Source organism: Pituophis catenifer, unplaced genomic scaffold, assembly GCF_029215685.1.
Source record: "Pituophis catenifer annectens isolate HBS135680 unplaced genomic scaffold, rPitCat1.0.hap2 SCAF_1, whole genome shotgun sequence".
Lineage (NCBI taxonomy): Eukaryota > Metazoa > Chordata > Lepidosauria > Squamata > Colubridae > Pituophis > Pituophis catenifer.
The window spans coordinates 308,245,463-308,265,827 of record NW_027256881.1 but is presented as its reverse complement, the minus strand read 5'-3'; the positions used below and the strand labels follow the sequence as shown (position 1 = coordinate 308,265,827).

Below are 20,365 nucleotides of genomic sequence, written 5' to 3'. Positions count from 1 at the left end.
CAGTGGTGAAATCCATTTTTTTTTACTACCGGTTCTGTGGGCGTGGCTTTGTGGGCATGGCAGGGGAAGGATACTGCAAAATTTCCATTCCCTCCCCACTCCAGAGGAAGGGTACTGCAAAATCCCCATTCCCACCCCACTCTGGGGCCAGCCAAAGGTGGAATTTGCCGGTTCTCTGAACTACTCAAAATTTCTACTACTGGTTCTCCGAACTGCTCAAAATTTCCGCTACTGGTTCTCCAGAACCTGTCAGAACCTGCTGGATTTCACCCCTGCAGCACTTGGTACAATGCAATCAATGATTGATTAATATTGGCCTAAATCTTCCCCCTTTTTAAATGTGGAAATTTTAAATTTTTAAATTTTAAATTCGTCTTATTTATAGGGGCATGGGTAAGGCGTTTTAAATTGGGGAGCCATTTTGGATTTAATTCTGTTTTAAACGTATTTTAATGTTTATATTGTATGTTTTTTAATTTTGGCTGTTCACCGCCCCGAGTCCTTCGGGAGAGGGGGCGATATAAAAATCTAATAAATAAATAAATAAATAAATATCAATTAGAGTTTGTGAACAGCCCTTTAATATGACAAGTATCCTTCTGTTTATGATTGTTTATTTCTTTAATTTTAAATCCAGCTACTCAAGAGACCCTACTTACTGGAATCTGGTTATTTCGTCTTTAACTCTGTTCTGTGGCAAAACAAAGGCATCCCTGTTTGTCATCCAGTTAATCTGCAACAGACAAAATTATGGAGCTACACTTTGGAATAGCAAATATTTACCTCACCGTTCCACTTAATGTTGTAACTTGTTTCCTTTTTCAGGCTTCAGAAAGGGAAAAAAGTTACTGTCCTGCAGGTAAGATAGAAGCATCTGCATTTAATTTAAAATTAAAATGAAAAGTATTGTGGCTTGCAAAGCGGAATTGATTTATATATTGTTATCAGGGTTTTTTAAAGTGCATTCAAAGTGTCCTTCTTTTAAAATATGATCTAATCAGACTGGAAAGACTAAGTCAATTTGCCTAGAATCTCTTTCTTTCTGGTCAACGGAGCTTTCGTTGCTTGTGTAATTATTAAATTACGTAAAATTGTCTTGCCATCAGCTCCATGTTTAATGGGGACTCTGTTAATAAATGTTTACATCTTTATTGAGGCCTTTCAAATATGAAATAATATAGAAATACATTATTGTGTTGTGTTGTTTCAGTGTAAGAATGAGCACTAAGTGAATTTGGGAAGATCTCTAATCTTAGTTTAACTTAATGTGAAAGTAATAAAATAACATGAGATAATCCATTTGGTTAATGCTTAAGTGAGTATTTCCACACTATTCTGCAATCTGATGTGTATAAATAGCAGAAGAAAAATGACAAAAGACCTACTGAATGCATGAAAGTTCTCCATATATACAGTGAGTAACCTCATGGGGTGCAGGTGCGGGTTTAAAGTCACTGCATAAAGCTTGTTTGTCTTTTCATGTAGTTTACAAAGTTTATAAGTTTGAAGAGACTTCTAATGTTATAAGTGTAGTAATCATGCTTATAGTTTGTATTTCTATATTTAGAATTCTATAAAATAGCATTTTAATTGCTTATACCATTTCACTACAATAAATATGTGCAATAACTGAAAAGAAAATATTATTTAAAAAGAAGCAAGAAAAAGAGCAAATAGATTTCAAATTTGCATAAATCGTTATATGGGGTATATGTGGAGAATGTGTGTGCGTGTGTGAGAGAGAGAGAGAGTCTCTCAGGATACAAAAAAAAAAACCCCAATGCAATTTTCATTGTAATATAAATTTAACCTCTGAACTGATATATGTAGAGTAATGCAGATTAACTAATTATTTACATGGGAAAGTGGCAGAGAAAATAAATATTTATTTAATACATTTTACATCATAAGTCTACATTAACAACAAAGAAGTGTAGAACTTTATATATTAATTGTCAATAAAGAGTAGAACAGATGCATTTACATATTAAAAGATTTTACATAAAACTTTAAATTATAGTTAAGAAGACAGGAGAAGAAAACCATTTTCATTTGGCAAAATATAAATACAGAGTCTAAAGCAGGGGTAGACAACTATGGCAACTTAATGAGCTGTGGACTTCCACTCCCATAATTCCTGAGCTATCATACCTATGCTCCCAAAAGTCCCTTGGGAGTTGGGCGGCATAGAAATATGATTAATTAAATTAATTAAATTAAATTAAATATAGCTAAGTTGCCATAGTTGCCCATCTCTGGTCTAAAGTACTCTGCAACATGTAAAGTTAAAGTGAGGGGCAGGCGACCAATGGCTGGTTTTGTGTGGGCTTCCTCAGAGAGAACCAGTGCTAAAATGAACCCCTTTCCTATTCCAGCCTGCCATTAAACCTTTCCATGAGCTGAGATAAACTTGTAGTCCTAGCAATTCGTAGAAAGCAAGACACCTTTTTTTGCAAGGCAGGAAGTTTTACTTTAGGTATATTATAAGATTTTCTTTCCAAGTCAAGTTCTCCCCCTTCTCATTTTTTTGCATTATCTACCTCAAAACTGTGGAAAACAACTCTTTTGATTTTCAGCAATCACATGCTAAATTTTGGAGAAATCCCCAAGGGCTAAAAAATAAAAGGGAGGGAGCTCAGGGAGGGTGAAACAGATTTTCACACCCTAGGGCCGTGATGGCGAACCTTTGGCACATGTGCCACAGGTGGCATGTGGAGCCATATCTGTGGGCACGTGAGCTTTGCCCTAGCTCAGCTCCAGTGTGCATGTGCCCACCAGAAGTCAAGAAACGGGCCATTTCTGGTCTCCGGGGGGCCTCCAGGGAGTGGGGAAGGCCGTTTTCACCCTCCCAAGGCTCCAAGAAAGCCTCTGGAGCCTGGGGAGGGCAAAAAATGGGCCTACCGGGCCCACTGAGCCATCACGTGCCAAAAGCGGAGAGACCGTGGGGGGGGGCGCATGCATATGCGCAGGGGGCGGGGCATAAGGGGGATTGAATTATGGGTGTGGGCATGCACATGCGTTGACCCCCTCCCACGCTCCCCCGACGTTTGGCACGCGACAGCAAAAAGGTTAGCGACAAGGCAAGATAAAGTAACAGAGTGGTCAATGCCTGGAATGCACTACCTGACACTGTGGTTTCTTCCCCAAACCCCCAAAATTTAACCTTAAGCTGTCTACTGTTGACCTCATCCCATTCCTAAGAAGTCTGTAAGGGACCTGCATAAGTGCTCCGGCATGCCTATCATCCCTGTCCTAATATTCCTTTTTATTTTTTTACTCTTACTCTTTTCATGTATTCAAATTATGTTTATACTTTTACCTGTTACCTTATATATGCTTGACAAATAATAATAAAATAAAATAAAATAAAATAAAATAAAATAAAATAAAATAAAATAAAATAAAATAAAATAAAATAAAATAAAATAAAATAATAAAAGTAAGATACAGAAAGGTAATAAGGAGAACAGGTTTGCATACAGAATGGCAACTGTATAGGCCCTTTCATTTGGAGTTGAAACTCAGGCCTTCTCTCTCATCACCTATTTGTAAGGTACATGAGTGAACTAAATATAGGTGTAGATTCAGCATCTGATAAATTTGTGAGACGCACTCACAAAGTATGGGTGCCCATACGCAGCATTCATCAGAAAAGGTCAGGGCTTTGTCCAGGTGGCCAACTGCCATTTCTCTTGAATCGAATATGTGTTCTGATCACTGCTGACTAAGTGGTGCCTGGAATTTAATCTCATTGATCTAAAAGGTGCTTTTCCTCTAAATGTAATTGTCCTCTTTAGGATTAAAATTAAAAAAAAAATCCTTGAATGATCTTGAACTTTTAAAGAAGTCCATTAAAAGAAAAAAAAAGGGAGTATTTCCTTAAAAAAACAAAAAAAAAACAAAAACCAACCACAGATATGATATCAGGTTGTTAAAATTCTATTCGTCACTCAAATCTGCCGCAATGTGAATACTGGTCCTGTTGTACTGAGCATTCCATATTTTATTGGTAACAAATCTTATAACGATTAAATATAAGGTTTACATTCTATTACCAGTAGAAGTTTTTTTAAAAAAAAAATGAAGGCAGGTTTTTAAAAATTGAGCCCAATCTACAAGTATTACAACAAATTCAGACTCTCCTAACCCAAAATGAATGAATCTCAAGACCTTACTGATGTCCCAAAGGTGCTTTTTTCAAAAGGCAATTGGCCTTGCTTGGTTTTCTCCTTGAAAGTATTTTGTTGTGAAGAAGCTTCTTGGATGAAAAACAAAAAGTTTTCAAGGGAAAAAACAAAGAAGGCCAGTTGCCTTTGGAAAAGCACTTTTGGGACAACCATGACCTGGATGATTGAGAATCTTCAAAGACCACTGGTGAAATCCAAATTTTTTTTACTACTGGTTCTGTGGGCATGGCTTGGTGGGTGTGGTGTGGTGTGGCTTGGTGACTATGGCCACCCACTCCAGGGGAAGGATACTGCAAAATCCCCATTCCCACCCCACTCTGGGGCCAGCCAGAGGTGGTATTTGCCGTTTCTCCAAACTACTCAAAGTTTTCACAACCGGTTCTCTGAACTGCTCAAAATTTCCACTACCGGTTCTCCAGAAACTGTCAGAACCTGCTGGATTTCACCCCTGCCACAGACATTTACCAAAGATGTATTTGCATGTCATTGTGAGAGGACGTGCTTATGGTTGTTATTCTTAATATACAGAAAGGATATGGTTTTTCCAGAGTCAACATGGATTATTTATATGTTTGAATGCTGGATGCTACCAATATATATATGGTAGCCTTCACCTTTAATTCCTCCTACAAGTAGCTAGGTATATATTGTACTACAGATTGGTTACACATAATTAGCTCAAAAATGTATTAAAAATGGTCATGACTATAACATGACATGGGTTTGAAATAAGTAGGGCATAAACATTCTTGACTTGGAAAAAAAACAATTTTTCTTCAACATCCTTTCATGCTGACTTTCAGCTAGAAGCCAAAATACCCATAAAACTGTAACTGAAAAAGGTGCTTTACAAACACAGTTTATAATAAAATAAAATCCCTCTTCTTTATCGCCATTTTCCCTTGCAGAATAAATTATCGGCAAGATGAACAGAATCATTCATCTGTCTTTGGCCTTAATAGTGTTTTCCCTCGTCAGCCACGGCCACCATGATGTCGATCATCACCATGATCATCATGACACCAAAGCTTCTATCAAGCTCCAGCACAATATTGTTCATCTTGCAACTGAATTCTACAAAATACTGGCTGCAAGATCACATGAAGAGAATATTGTTTTCTCACCCTGCAGCATTTTTACATTGCTTTCAGTTCTGTTATTAGGGACAAAATCAAAAACCCATGCAGAGATTTTAAATGGCCTTGATTTTAACTTGACATACATTCAGGAAGATGAGATCCACCATGGGGTCCATGAACTTCTCCATCTGCTCAACCAGTCAGAGAATGATTACAAGATTGATATTGGACAGGGCCTGTTTTTAAAGGAAGATATACAACCATTGCAGACATTTATAGATAAGATTAAGAAATTCTATGATGCAGAAATCCAAGCCACAAAATTTCAGGAACCAAGAGAAGCTGAAAAACAGATCAATGATTATATAAAGGAAAAAACACATGGGAAAATTGCAGAACTAGTCAAGGATCTTGACCCTGATACAGCCTTTGTTCTCACAAACTACGTGTTCTTTAAAGGTAACCTTCATAGAGAAAAGGGATGGTTCCTTCATTAAAGGAAATATGCAAAGATGCTATTTGCGACAGAGTAAAGCTTTTTGAGTTTGGTGAAAGAAGGGTGGATTTGCGCCAAGCAGCAAGTCCAAAAAGAGATAATTCTATAAGAGATAAGAGATGATTCCTTCACTAAAGGAAATATTCAGATATGCTATTTGAGACATTGTAAAGTTTTTTAAGTTTAGTGAAAGAGGGGTGAAATTCCTCCAATCCACAAAAGAAAACATAATTTCTAATCAATGCAAAGTACATATACTAAAAAACTAGCCCAGTACAGAAATTTAAGTATATTCTTTAGCTCTCATATAACTACTTCACTACTGGGGGTTGTACGAAACAGAAGCTATGTACTGTTTGAAACTACATAACATGGTTTTTCACTTCTGTGAAACTATTTTAGGAATGGTGGTTCCAGTTTTTTAAAAGCACCTAAGAGGAAGGTGTCTTACCCAAAGTGGCATAACTGATATTATCTCAGACTAGTAGATTATTCATAAAACTGGATTATAAATTCCACTAAAATGCACCCTTGCAGAGTTTAAAAACAACAAAAAAAGAAATGGACTGACTGTTCTAAATAATTCTGCTTGATATAAGATTACAGGCTGCACATCTCTCCAGGGGTGGGCTCCCGGGGGTTCGGCAGGATTCGGGCGATCGTCTAGCCAAGGATTGCCAGGGTTCAGTGAACCCCCAAATGCCACCCCTGGTTGGCCACGCGCACCCCTCCCCCTCCCCCACCCCTCTCAGGACTCTCCACGTAGCCTGTTCATCATTCCAGGTAAGTGCAGGGGCCAGGTGGAGGGTCTGGGAGAGCAAAAAGCGGTCCTAACAGAAGTTCGGGAAGTGAGCCTGTTTCTGGCCTCCGGAGGACCTCTGGACCCAGCAACAGAGCAGCAAACCTGTTGCTAAACGATCTGAAGCAGGGGTGGGTTCTAAAAATTTTTACTACTGGTTCTGTGTGCATGGCTTATTTTGTGGGCGTGGCTTGATGGGGGGGTTAATGTGACTGGGTGGGCATGGCCAACTTTTTTAAAAAAAACTTTTAAAAGCATTTTTTCTACAACCTTAAGAGGTTGCAGGAAAAAATGCTTTTAGAAGCCTCTGACGATCAGGCAACTCAGCTGGGATCACCAGAGGCTTTTAAAGGCATTTTTTTTCCTACAACCTCTTCGGCCAAAGAGGTTGCAGAAAAAAATGTTTTTAAATGTTTTTTTTTTTAAAAGCCTCTGATGAGGTGGGCAGGGTAAGCGAGTGGCGACTGGGCCAGGGACCGGTTCAGGGGGGTGGCCAGCCAATGTTATTACCTACTACTACAAATTTTTACTACCGGTTCTTGCGAGCCAGTGCGAACCGGAAGCAACCCACCACTGATCTGAAGCCTACTCCTGCATCTCTCTATCTGAATAGAGTATAAGTCCATAGGGCTGTGCAGAATTTAGAATGGGTGTTTTATCTTCAACCAAGATTGAAGTAAACTGTATCATGTAAGAAGGTACACGGCCATTTTCTTCTGACAGCAATACAGCAGCTGCATTGCTTCACTGACTAAGCAACATTTGCTGCAAATTTGCAGAAATCAGTCCCAGCTTTGCAAGTGCTGGTCAGCATAAGCAAGTGAATCCAGAGCATCTTACTAGTTAAATTATACCCCCTCTTTGCCTTAGTAAAGAAGATCACAGCATCTTCCTGAGGGTGAACCTAATTCACCTCAAGCAAGTTTAATATTACTGTGGGTCTTTTTTGTTCTCTTTAGGCAACTGGAAGACTCCTTTTGAGCCAGAGTTCACAAGGGAAGAGGACTTCTTTGTGGATCATAACACAACTGTCAAAGTCCAAATGATGCATAGGACGGGTTGGTTCAAATACTATTTTGATAGGCAGCTGTCTTGCACAGTAGTGAAGTTAGACTACAATGGTACAGCCACCACATTTTTTGTTTTGCCTGATCCTAAAAAAGAGAAGGAATTGGATGAGAGTCTGTCAATAGATACTCTGAAAAAATGGGCAAAAAATGCATACAGGTAACACTTCTTTTTACTGCTTCTATATTTCTCCATAGTACATTCTTAAAGGATAACTAAAAACAATTTAGTGTCCATACATTAAAGGTTTATCTCTTGGTATTGTCCCCCATGTATGAGAGTGGAAGATTTGCTCATTAGTTCTTAATCATATTAATAATTATTCTTCCTTCCTGTTTGTGTCATGTTACTTCATCTCTTTGCAAAAAAGCTCCAGACATGCTGTTCAGAGATTGATATGTCCCTGTGGAAAATTCTGCACCATTGTTCTAAGTGGTGAAAGAGTATCCTAGGGGACTGAATGATGGTAGAAGGGGGAACTTTGGTGAGGAGATGCCAAATCCACCTCAGAAGCCTCACACCACGAACAAAGCAGTGGGCAGTGGCTCCCTATCTACTCTACATAAAAAATAGAAATATATATTTGCTCAAGTCCCATTTGGCCTTACAATGTTCTGTTTGATCCCTTCACAATAGTCTGATACTCCGCTTGTTTCTTGCAATCTCTTCAGTTTTATTCCTGTATCTTAATTAATCTCAGGTAGGCCAACATCTGGGTCTGCCATAGACAGAAGTAAAGTTCTGCAAGATGGTGAGTGTGGCATCACATTAGAAAAGTTGTGGGGCTTTGACACTTGATATGGTTACCATCTTGTATATTTTGATATTCCATGCAGACACTGCAAATTAATTCCCTTTCCCAGATCAAATAGATCACCTGAAACTGGATTGAAACAACAATCTGAATCAAGTCAGCAGTTCAGCACTTAGAGGTAGTACTGACTTACTGATCATAATTTGGACCAGCAACGCTATTGTAAAGTAAAACATCAGACTGTGCTTGATTTATACCGGTAACATCAGTTCATCAATTCCAACTGCAGCTATTAATCTAGTCAGTTTATGACTATGACTCCTGCCAGCTTCCCCATTGACTTTATTTTTTGGGAGCTGGCTGTGAAGGTTTCAAATGACAATCACATGACCATAGGACAATCACTATAAATCACTCCCCCCACCACCACCTTTGCTTGTTTAAGCAATCTTTCTACACTGTGACAGAGGGAGAGGGATCACACAAGAAATCTCTTTAGGCCAGCTTTCTAAAAGCTTTGTGGACCAGCAGGGGGGGGAGGGGATGATTCCGCATGAGTGGTGGGCAAGTGCACCCAGCTCCATTTGCGCAAGCAGTGGCACGTATGCCCTCTGCTCGTACAAATGGAGTTGTGTGTACCTGCTCGCCCACCACTCACGCAAGGGGAGCTGCACATGTACGTGCACTGGCCCACCACTTCCACGGCTCAGTTCCAAATGGGCTGCAGTCTAGTACTGGGTCACGGCCCATGTGTTAGGGACCCTGCTTTAGGCAATCAGCAGACATATCCTAATACAGACCGGCCTGGTATACTAACTACCTTGGACAGTGAAAGTGGAAATACAACAGTAATAAATAGTAATAAATAGTGGTTAAAAAGAACAGTTCCTTACCAATGCACATATACCCAAATTTCTGTGCCTGACCACAATGCACAGCAGAACAAGAGTAACATTGTGCGAGCAAAAATCTGTACCTACCTGTAATGCAGTTACGACTGCAATTGGGCCCAAAATTTCTTCTGCTAAGAGAAGTGCTGAGTTTTGCCACTTTCCATGACATTTTTTGCCACAGTTGTTAAGTGAATCACTGCAGTTGTTAGGTTAGTAACATGGTTGTTAAGTGGATCTCACTTCCCCATAAAATTTGTTAGTCAGAAGTTCCCAAAAAGTGATCACATGACTCCAGGACAGGGTAAGTGTCATAAATATGAGATAGTTATCAAGCATCTGAATTTTGATCACATGACCATGGGGATGCTATAATGGCCATAAGTGTGGAAAACAATCATGTGACTTTTTTCTGTGCCGTTGTAATTTTGAATGGTCACTAAACAAATTGTTACAAGTCGAGGACTACCTGTATTAGCTATCGGATGAAAGTTCTTCAAGCTTGTTGGAAGTAACTGATGTAATGAAAATGAAATTTGTGTTTTATTTTTGTCTGATATGGATTTTCTTTAATTAATTTATTTATTTTTGGTATTTTGTTTGCTTGACCTTCTTATAGGTTGATGTTTTAGTTTAGTTTTAAGCCACCTAGAATCACACAGGGTCGAGCAGCCTATAAATTCATTCATTCAATCAGTCAGTCAATCAAGTATGGTATTTATTTTGACAACAATGCCTGTTGGTTCCAGTCAAATATTTTAAACAGATTCATAATGGTTATTATGATAGCAACTAATACCAAGGATTTCTCTGTTAAAAGTCCAGCTTCCATATGACAATGATGGCTTTGTTATGTCTGTTCTGTTTGTGTTTGTTTTACTGATTTTAGTAAATATTACTGGGTGTACTTCTTAACTTTGTGATGTCTAGAGTGAAAATGCCTTTCTGTCTTTCTGAAGGGGTACAGCAAGGGTCTCCATCCCCAGGTTTAGTATTTCAGCCACGTACAGCTTAAAGGAACCCCTCTCCCAGATCGGTATCACTGAAATCTTTACTGATCATGCCAATCTCACTGGAGTCACCGGACACCCTTTGAAACTGTCTAAAGTAAGTAAAACTTTTATATTGTTTGCATCATTTCAGGCAGGTTTTCAGCAAGATGAATGCATATTTCACAGCAGCAATGTTAATGATGGTTAATGATGTATATGAAAAGTCTCACCGTTGCAAAAAAAAAAAAATTGCCTTCCAATTGCTGTTTTGTAAACAACATGCGTGCACCAGATTATCTTTCTAATTGTTCCTCATTACAAAAAGAATAAAGATTGAGATGGCAGCTTATTCATGCTCATCTTTTTTTCTAACTAACTAACTCCTCAAGAAAAGTGTTGGCCAATTTAGAAAGATGCATCTGTCTTTACTCTGGAAATCCCAGGAACATGGCAGGGAAAGTGAAATTGACTTTTTAAAAAATATACAGAAAAAAAGTGGCAACAACAAAGTGTATAGAACAGGAATTGCAGCAACTGCAACATATCTAAGGGGAGAAATCCAGTGTGTTTGGATGCATTCCATCTATTTCTCTTGTGGTTATCAAAAGGATTTGCTAGACTAAGAAACTGAACCGAAAAATGAACTACAATATAAATAAACAGCAGATTTGCCTGACCTATCCTTATTTGCAGAGAATTAAATTGATCATGGTCACTACACAGTTCCAGGTGATGAAATACATAATTTTGCACACCACAAAAGACTTCTAAAACTTTTGCTTGAAAGGACAGAAGACAGAATTGTGGAGATCCAATTTAACAATGCAAGAAACTCAGTTCTGGGTCTGAAGAGGCTCAGGGGAAAATGTTTTTGGAAGTTGAAAATAGTGTAGAATGGCTATTTTAATCTTCATTGGTTTGTCAGTGGCTGAATTAGAGGAAGCCTAATAGTAGCCCTGGACAACATTAGACCCACGAATTCTGACCTGTACATGAGGATGCCAAGCTTCAAAGATGGCCATGGCAAATTGCTCTGCCCTGATCTTTCTCTACTTGAAAGATGGTGTTGAAAGTGATTTGATTAAAACAGGCATTAGTTATAGACCAGGGGTCTCCAACCTTGGCAACTTTAAGATTTGAAGTCCACAAGTCTTAAAGTTGCCAAGGTTGGAGACCCATGTTATAGACCCATGTTATTGTTTAAGCAAAAATATTGACCAACAATATTTACTTTTGGAACTTTAAAAACTACTTAAAAATCTGCAATACTGTTGGGTTCCAATAACATTCTCTCCTTCTTTCCTTGAATGACTATATTTTACCTCTTTCCTTTCACAATGGTTCAATCCAGCATTTTTTAAAGTTGGCAACTTTAAGATGTGTGGACTTCAACTTTCAGAAGTTGTTACGTTTGAAGAACACCGGTTTAAAATCTTCCCTAAGGAGAATCCAGCACTCACTTCAGCAGCGCATGGGCTAAAATTGGAACAATACAGAGAAAGTTCTGTAGGCCTAGTAGTTCAAACTCACAGATCAGCCTAACAAGTTGTCATCATTTCTGAAATATTTTTTTCTACGCCAAACTTTGAACTTTTGCTTCCTTTCTTCTCAGGTTACCCACAAAGCTGTGGTGACAGTTGATGAAACTGGAGCTGAGGCAGCAGGAGCTACTGCTGCAGAAGCAATTCCTATGTCGTTGCCTCCAGACTATAGATTTAACCATCCTTTTCTATTCTTCATTTTTGATGGAAAGGCCAATGTGACATTATTTGTGGCCAAGATAAAAAACCCAACACTGCTGTAAACAATAACAAAACCCCAGAGTGTATTGGATTTTAAATACAGTTCAAAAATAAAATATTATTGGAACATGAATTTCAAAGAAATTTGGGATTGTGGTTTTTTTTGCAAAGGAAAGTTAACAAACCTATTGGTTCCTGTTTGAAATATATATAAAATCATATGAAATATATATTTTTTTTCAAATATATATATATATTTACTACCAGTTCTCCGAACTACTCAAAATTTCCGCTTCCAGTTCTCCAGAACTGGTCAGAACCTGCTAAAACCCACTTCTGGTCTTTATATAAGGTCTTCATGTAGGGTCTTCAAACATCAATGACAGATATGGGAAAAGGGTACTTGCATATAGTTGGGTTCTCAGATAATGAATTGTGAACAGAGTAATAGAAATATGCTGTTCAATTATTCATCCTCTTCCTTGGATCCCTTACATTAACAAAGCAACATCTGGAACATCTTTTTTTGGATAATCAACTCTTTTGTTTGAGCCAGGTGGAAAGCTCTTAACTCTCCCTAGCTACCTGAGTTTAACTCCCCCAAGCCTCCTGATAAGTCTATTACATTGCAATGATTTTTCCACTGTTTTTCTGGATACCATCTGAATGTAATATTAGGAATATTAGGAATATTCAGGCTTTGGGAATTTTTCAAGAGGGGGAGAGGAAATGATGCCAGAGATCAGCCTTCCATCTTCCATGTTATTAAACATCTACTATGTATGAAGCTATTAAACGTTTCATACATGGTTTTAAAGTGAATTGGCGTTATATTGATGATCTTCAGCATCTTTCTTTTTTAGGTATCTTCAGAGCCTCACCCTGGTTTTTGCTTTTAAAAGAACTACATGTGTGGGAGAACAGACTGAATGTAATCCTGGGAAAGACAAATTTGGGAAATATAGCAATAACCGGAAAGGACTGGTATTCCTTAAAGACCAAGTTTATAAGAATAGTCACTAAATGGCAGATAGCATATCTTTTAGCATAATAAATTCACAAGCGAGTAGTACTCACATTGCCTATCCCTCCTCTGTTTGAAGATTTTTGTTGTTGTTGTTTCATTGGCCATTCAAGTGCAGGAGCTATTAAAAGGCCCAGGTCTTATCCATCCTTTGCTAACCTTTGTTGTTGTGTCCGACCCAACGCGACCCCATGAACAACGTTCCTCCAGGCCTTCCTGTCCTCTACCACCACCACCCTGAGTTCATTTAAGCTCACGCCTAGTGCTTCAGTGACTCCATCCAGCCACCTCGATCTCTGTCATCCTCTTCTTCTTTTGCCCTCAATTTTTCCCAGAATTAGGCTCTTCTCCAGTGAGTCCTTCCTTCTCATTAGGTGGCCAAAGTATTTGAGTTTCATCTTCAGGATCTGGCCTTCTAAAAAGCAGTCAGGGTTGATCACCTCTAGGACTGACTGGTTTGATCACCTTGCAGTCCAAGAGACTCACAGGAGTCTTCTCCAGCACCATAGTTCAAAGGCCTCAATTCTTTGGCGCTCAGCCTTTTATTTTTATTTTATTTTTATTTTATTCAATTTGTATACCGCCCTTCTCCTACTGGACTCAGGGTGGTGCACAGCCAGAACTAAAACACATACCAATACAAAATTTAAAATTATTAAAAGAATTACATAACTTTGGCCCAAATTTAAAACAATTCAAATTAAAACCCATTGACAATTTAAAAGCTAAAAAACTAAAAAAGACTAAAGAAGGGGGGGTTCACGCCAGCCCTGCTTGACGGAAAAGAAAAGTTTTCAGGGCACGGCGAAAGACCCGGAGATCCGATATCCTTCGTATCTCCGGTGGCAAATCGTTCCAGAGGGCAGGAGCTGCCACAGAGAAGGCCCTCCCCCTGGGGCTCGCCAGCCGACATTGCCTGGCTGACAGCACCCTGAGGAATCCCTCTCTGTGGGAGCGTACTAGTCGGTGGGAGGCTATCGGCAGCAGAAGGCGGTCCCGCAAATACCTAGGTCCTATGCCATGGAGCGCTTTAAAGGTGGTAACCAACACCTTGAAGCGCACCCGGAAGACCACTGGAAGCCAATGCAGCTCACGCAGGAGAGGTGTCACATGGGAGCGCCCCCTCGCTCCCATAATCCCCTGCGGGGCCACATTCTGCACCAGTTGGAGCCTCCGGGTGCTCCTCAAGGGGAGCCCCATGTAGAGAGCATTGCAGTAGTCCAGGTGGGAAGTGACGAGTGCCTGAGTGACTGTGTGTAAGGAGTCCTAGTAAGGAGCCTTAGTAATGGTCCAACTTTCACAGCTATACATTGCAACTGGGAACACCATAGCCTTGACTATATGCACTTTTGTTGGCAGGGTAATGTCTCTGCTTTTTAGTACGCTGTCTAGATTTGCCATAGCTTTCCTCCCCAGGGGCAAGTGTCTTTTAATGGGTGTAGTCTCCATCTATGGTGGTCTTGGAGCCCAGGAAAATAAAATCTGTCACTATCTCCATTTCTTCCCTAGCTATTTGCCACGAATTGAGAGGGCTGGATGCCATGATCTTAGTTTTCTTAATGTTGAGTTTCAGGCCAACTTTGGCACTCTCCTCCTTTATTTTATTTTATTTATTTTTATTTGATTTGATTTCTATACCGCCCTACTCCCGAAGGACTCAGGGCGGTGCACAGCCAAACAATAAAATACATACATACAAAATTTAAAAGTGGAATTAAAATCAAATTAAATAGTTTTGGCCCAAACAAATTAAAACTCCAATCAATTTAAAACCAATTTTAAAATTTGAATATATAAAATACTAAAAAATATTAAAAATTAAAAATCTTGTATAAAAGAGGGAGAAAATTAGGCCAGGCCTGCCTAGTGAAATAAAAAGGTCTTTAAGGCACGGCAGAAGGTGCGTAGATCCGGGATCCTCCGTATCTCCGGGGGGAGCTTGTTCCAGATAGTAGGTGCCCCCACAGAGAAGGCTCTCCCCCTGGGCATTGTTTGGCCGACGGCACCCGGAGGATCCCCTCTCTGTGGGAGCGTACTGGCCGGTGGGAGGCTATTGGTGATAGTAGGCGGTCCTCCTTCACCTGCATCAAGAGGCTCTTGCTAATCTAGTACTCTCAAAATACATAGCACTCTGCCACCCAAACCCAAGTTCTCTGGGATTGGTGGACATTGTAATTCAAGGCAATTAAAAGGCATCACTTTGAGAAAGACCAATTTAATCTTTAAAGCCAGTGTGGGTTTTTCCTTACTGTAGCCTCTAGGTTCAATATTTTGCACTCCTGAGCATCAGAAGGGTAATTTCCTTATGCCTGTATTTCATGCCATCCTAGTAACAGTCAATAGTTCAGGAAACAGAGAAAGGGCGGGGCTGAAAGAAGCTGCCCCCAGTTTTGGGTTGGGAAAGGCATGCAATGAGCTTGCTTCAAAACTGTCTTTCCACTGACAGAAAAAGGATTGTTGTGACATCTAGTGGTTATGGAAAAATGCTGCTGCTTTTTGTTTCTAGTATCTAAACTGACTCCAAAATGCTGATTATGAATGTGAGACATGGAAGAACCCCAAATTCTTCACTACTTGTCCAAAGATGTTGACAATCCAACCACTGTCCCTGTCTTCTCTGTCCCAGAGATCACTAGCTAAATAAAGGGTGGGGGGAAAATGCTGCTTCTGACTTGAGCCCAAATTCTGCACATATCCATATCCTTTCCTTAGTAATAATGCAGATGTGACCTTTCACTGTCTTCTTCTGGGAGACTTTTCTTAACTTCACCTAGGCTGAACGTATTTAGCTTTCAAGATCACTCCAAGGTCAGTCAGGTTCTGCAGCCTAGCTGGGTTTGGTTGAACAAAATATACCTATGTTAATTTAAAACCTGAGAAAGGGGAGCAAGAATTTAAGTGTCATCAGAAGAGGAGAATTGGTAGCGGTACATTCAAGAATATACAAACATCTTGTATAGGATCATGTTCTCCCTGACAGTGCCACTGATCCTGATAGCTACATAGTGCTTCCAATATCTGGGGCCATTATATTCTTGCAATTTTGAAACCAGGGAAAGTTCCAAACCTTCCCCAAAGTTACAAGCCAATTGCTCTTCTATGTGTCACCTACAAACTTTTAGAAAGACTTATGTTAAACAGAATAGCCCTAGCAGTAAAATCTATACTCCAAATAGAGCAAGCTGGATTTCGCCCCAAACATGATTGCAATGATCAAGTCCTTGCACTAATTTCTTATCTGGAGAATGGATTCCAAAGGAAAATTTTAAAATGTCTCTGTTTTTCTTGACCTCTTGATGACCTACAAAACAGTCTGGAGAGAAGGACTTCTCCTCCAACTAATCAAGGTTATACCTTGTCATAACACCATTGCCTTGATTCCAATGGTGGGATTCAAATTTTTTTACTACCAGTTCTGTGGGCGTGGCTTGGTGGGCGTGGCATGGCATGGCATGGCATGGCATGGTGGACATGGCAGGGGAAGAATACTGTAAAATCTCCATTCCCACCCACCTCCAGGGGAAGGATGCTGTAAAATCTCCATTCCCTCCCAATCAGCTGGGACTCGGGAGGCAGAGAATAGATAGGGGTGGGGCCAGTCAGAAGTGGTATTTACCTGTTCTCCGAACTACTCAAAATTTTCGCTACCGGTTCTCCAGAACTGGACAGAACCTACTGAATACCACCTCTGCTTGATTCGCCACATTTTGTTATTTCAAGTTTTCTACCAGACTTTGTAACAGCTTTGTTCCCTATGCCATCTTCGCAAGATTCATCTTTCTTGCCATGTACATATATACATCCAGACTAGACTGAGTTGTTTCCCTGTGTCATATAATATATATGGGTATATGCATAATTTTGTATTTATCTATTTACCGTATTTATTACCGTTTAGGTAGTGTATAGTGGAGGTGGTGACCCTTTGAGAGCTGTATGCAACAAAATTTCATTTTAATGTATGCCGATTAGTGTACATTCAAAGTGACAATGAAGTTATTCTAAGTCTAATTCAATAAAAGCAGGTATCATAAGATGAACAATGGACTATCACAAGGATCAGTGCTATCCCCTGCTCTTTGTAACTTTACATCTACGACCTGCCTGAAATCTTTCTCAGAAATTTATTTATGCCAGTGATATAATTCTCCCACAGCCCAAAGAACCAACTTCAGTGATGCAGAGAGCATCCTTTCTCAAGATCTCCAGAAGCTGGATGACTACTTCAAAAAATGGCACCTCCAACTAAGCCTAACAAAAACAGAAGTAGCCATATTCCACCTCATCAATAGGTATGCAAATTACCAGCCTTCAGTGAAGTTCCGGAACCATATTTTTCAATGTAGCAAGTCTACAAAGTACTCAGGAGTAACACTGGACAGATCACTAACCTTCTGACAGCACCTGGAAAAAAGAGCTGCAAAATGGAAAAACCACAAATGTTTACTGAACAGATTGGCTGAAGCATCCTGGGGTGCTGATGCTAACACCCTACGGCTTGGCTTTGGTTTATTCCAGAGCTGAATATTGAGCTAGCATTTTGTTTAAGAGCACCCATGCCCAAATGGTCCATGTCCAACTTTGCCAGACAATGCATACCATCTCTGGCACATTGCAGCCCACTCCTATGCCCTGATTACTAGTACTTAGCAATATCATCCCCCACATTAGAAGACCACAAGTTCTTGTTCAGCTTTGGTCAAAGATGCTGAACAACAAGGCCCTCCCTATTCACCAGAACAATACACAGTCCATCACAAGATTGAAATCATGTAGGCTAGCATGGAAAACAGCTATTCATTTAACTTCTTCCCAGTTTCACCTTGAGAATGCCTGCAGAAGGCAATGGTCCAAAGTATCTTCTTGTGGCCTGACCATTAATGATCGCTCTACCAAACCACCTGGTTTTGATCTGCCTCACTCTGTCTGGATGAAATTGAACAGAATTACGGTAGGTGTGATACTGGAAGAAGTTCCTCTGCCCTTCATCAATGTGAATGGAAAGATTCTCCTTGTCATGATTGTGGTGGTGATATGTAAACTATTAAACATACTATGCAAGATTGCCCATAATGTGCATTCTCTAGTTCTCTAGAAGATCTGCATGAAACGTCAGAGGTTTATCACCTGGATAGCTGAATTGGACATCTGCCATATCCCCATAGAAGTTTTACATGTAATTATGTGGATTGTGTGTATATGTTTACCTATCTTCTGCCATGTTCTCATCAATCACTAAATAAATAAATATTTTTGATACTAGCTGTTGTAGACTCTTAATCACAGGGAGACATTGCACTCCATTTGTTTTATGAACTATTCAGGCCATTATTTTGAAAGAAATACTCCCCGCCCCCCCACCCATATTTTAAACTTTTAAATTAGGGAAAGTTCAATGTGTGGAATTCTAATACATAAACCTTCAGCTTGCAAGTGCATACTTGTATTTTTTTCTTTCTTTCATATATCAAAAACCTACTATTGGAATATATTTCTAGAGCAATTATACATCCAAGGCAGCATGTTCTTTTGTACCAGTGGCAATATTCACAGTGTCACACTGTTGTATATATGCTATCTTTCCACCCCACATAAAGCTGCTAGAGATTTAATGAAAACAGAGCAATTAGATTATGTCACCTCTGTGTTAAGAATTCAGCTGTGTATTAAAATAGGGTTCGTGATCACCTCTGAACTTGATTATTTACTTGCAGGCATTTCATTTCCCAACTCGATAATATTGAACATGAGTGAGCATGGGGTTGCTGTCTGTTTACAGTAGTTTGCTCTGCCAATTTTGGTGTGTGTGTGTGTGTGTGTGTGTGTGTGTGTGTGTGTGTTGTGTGGTTTCCTCCAGGGGTGAAATCCAGCAGGTTCTGACAGGTTTTGGAGAACCGGTAGCGGAAATTTTGAGCAGTTCGGAGAACCAGTAGTAGAAATTTTGAGTAGTTCAGAGAACCGGCAAATTCCACCTCTGGCTGGCCCCAGAATAGGGTGGGAATGGAGATTTTGCAGTATCCTTCCTCTGACATGCCCACCAAGCCACTCCCACCAAGCCACACCATGCCCACCAAGCCACGCCCACAGAATCAGTAGTAAAAAAAATTGGATTTCACCACTGGATTCCTCCTTTTCCTTGATTAGAGTATTTTTTTTTCTATCTGATGGTTTGTCTAGTATTAATCCCTGCTCCATGATGGCAGTCTCAGAATGGATGGCATTCAACATCCTATTGAATAATTGATGAGGATATTTGGAGTACTAATGGTGTTTAGGATGTGACTAGGTAAAAATCTTTGGGATGTTTAGTTGCTGATGTTTCCATACATTGAAAGAAAATTTGAAGCTACAAAGACAGAATTACGGTGGGAATCTGAAACATAAGAAACATTGAACACAGGAAAGCTCAGCACAGCAAAAGAGGAAATGGAACAACTATATATTGCCACCTAGAGTAGCCTCTTAGCCAGATAGGCAGCAAATGAATTTAACAAATATATAAATATTGACATCTTGGCATCGGTGCATTGAAATGGATTGAAAGTACACAATTTCAGTCAGAAGCCCACTCAGCATTTGAAAAACAAAGAAGAAACAGTGCTGTTTTCTTAATTAGGAGGGATATAGTAAGGGCAGCACTTCAGTGGTGAAATCCATTTTTTTTTACTACCGGTTCTGTGGGCGTGGCTTTGTGGGCATGGCAGGGGAAGGATACTGCAAAATTTCCATTCCCTCCCCACTCCAGAGGAAGGGTACTGCAAAATCCCCATTCCCACCCCACTCTGGGGCCAGCCAAAGGTGGAATTTGCCGGTTCTCTGAACTACTCAAAATTTCTACTACTGGTTCTCCGAACTGCTCAAAATTTCCGCTACTGGTTCTCCAGAACCTGTCAGAACCTGCTGGATTTCACCCCTGCAGCACTTGGTACAATGCAATCAATGATTGATTAATATTGGCCTAAATCTTCCCCCTTTTTAAATGTGGAAATTTTAAATTTTTAAATTTTAAATTCGTCTTATTTATAGGGGCATGGGTAAGGCGTTTTAAATTGGGGAGCCATTTTGGATTTAATTCTGTTTTAAACGTATTTTAATGTTTATATTGTATGTTTTTTAATTTTGGCTGTTCACCGCCCCGAGTCCTTCGGGAGAGGGGGCGATATAAAAATCTAATAAATAAATAAATAAATAAATATCAATTAGAGTTTGTGAACAGCCCTTTAATATGACAAGTATCCTTCTGTTTATGATTGTTTATTTCTTTAATTTTAAATCCAGCTACTCAAGAGACCCTACTTACTGGAATCTGGTTATTTCGTCTTTAACTCTGTTCT

The 20,365-nt window shown here is 39.6% G+C and overlaps 1 protein-coding gene across 2 annotated transcripts; it reads left to right on the top strand.

Annotated features, from left to right (window-relative positions):
* The first annotated feature begins 832 nt into the window (after nucleotides 1-832).
* Nucleotides 833-12,140, top strand: LOC139315339 (alpha-1-antitrypsin-like). 2 transcript variants are annotated; one of them, XM_070941547.1, is made up of 5 exons: nucleotides 833-859; nucleotides 5,096-5,725; nucleotides 7,521-7,788; nucleotides 10,233-10,380; nucleotides 11,878-12,140. In XM_070941547.1, the coding sequence occupies exons 2-5, from the start codon at nucleotides 5,113-5,115 to the stop codon at nucleotides 12,067-12,069; spliced, it is 1,221 nt and encodes a 406-aa protein (XP_070797648.1). In that variant the 5' UTR covers nucleotides 833-859; nucleotides 5,096-5,112; the 3' UTR covers nucleotides 12,070-12,140. The 2 variants fall into 2 exon arrangements, with proteins under 2 accessions (XP_070797648.1, XP_070797640.1); XM_070941539.1 differs by lacking the exon at nucleotides 833-859 and adding an exon at nucleotides 1,354-1,414.
* Nucleotides 12,141-20,365: the final 8,225 nt, after the last annotated feature.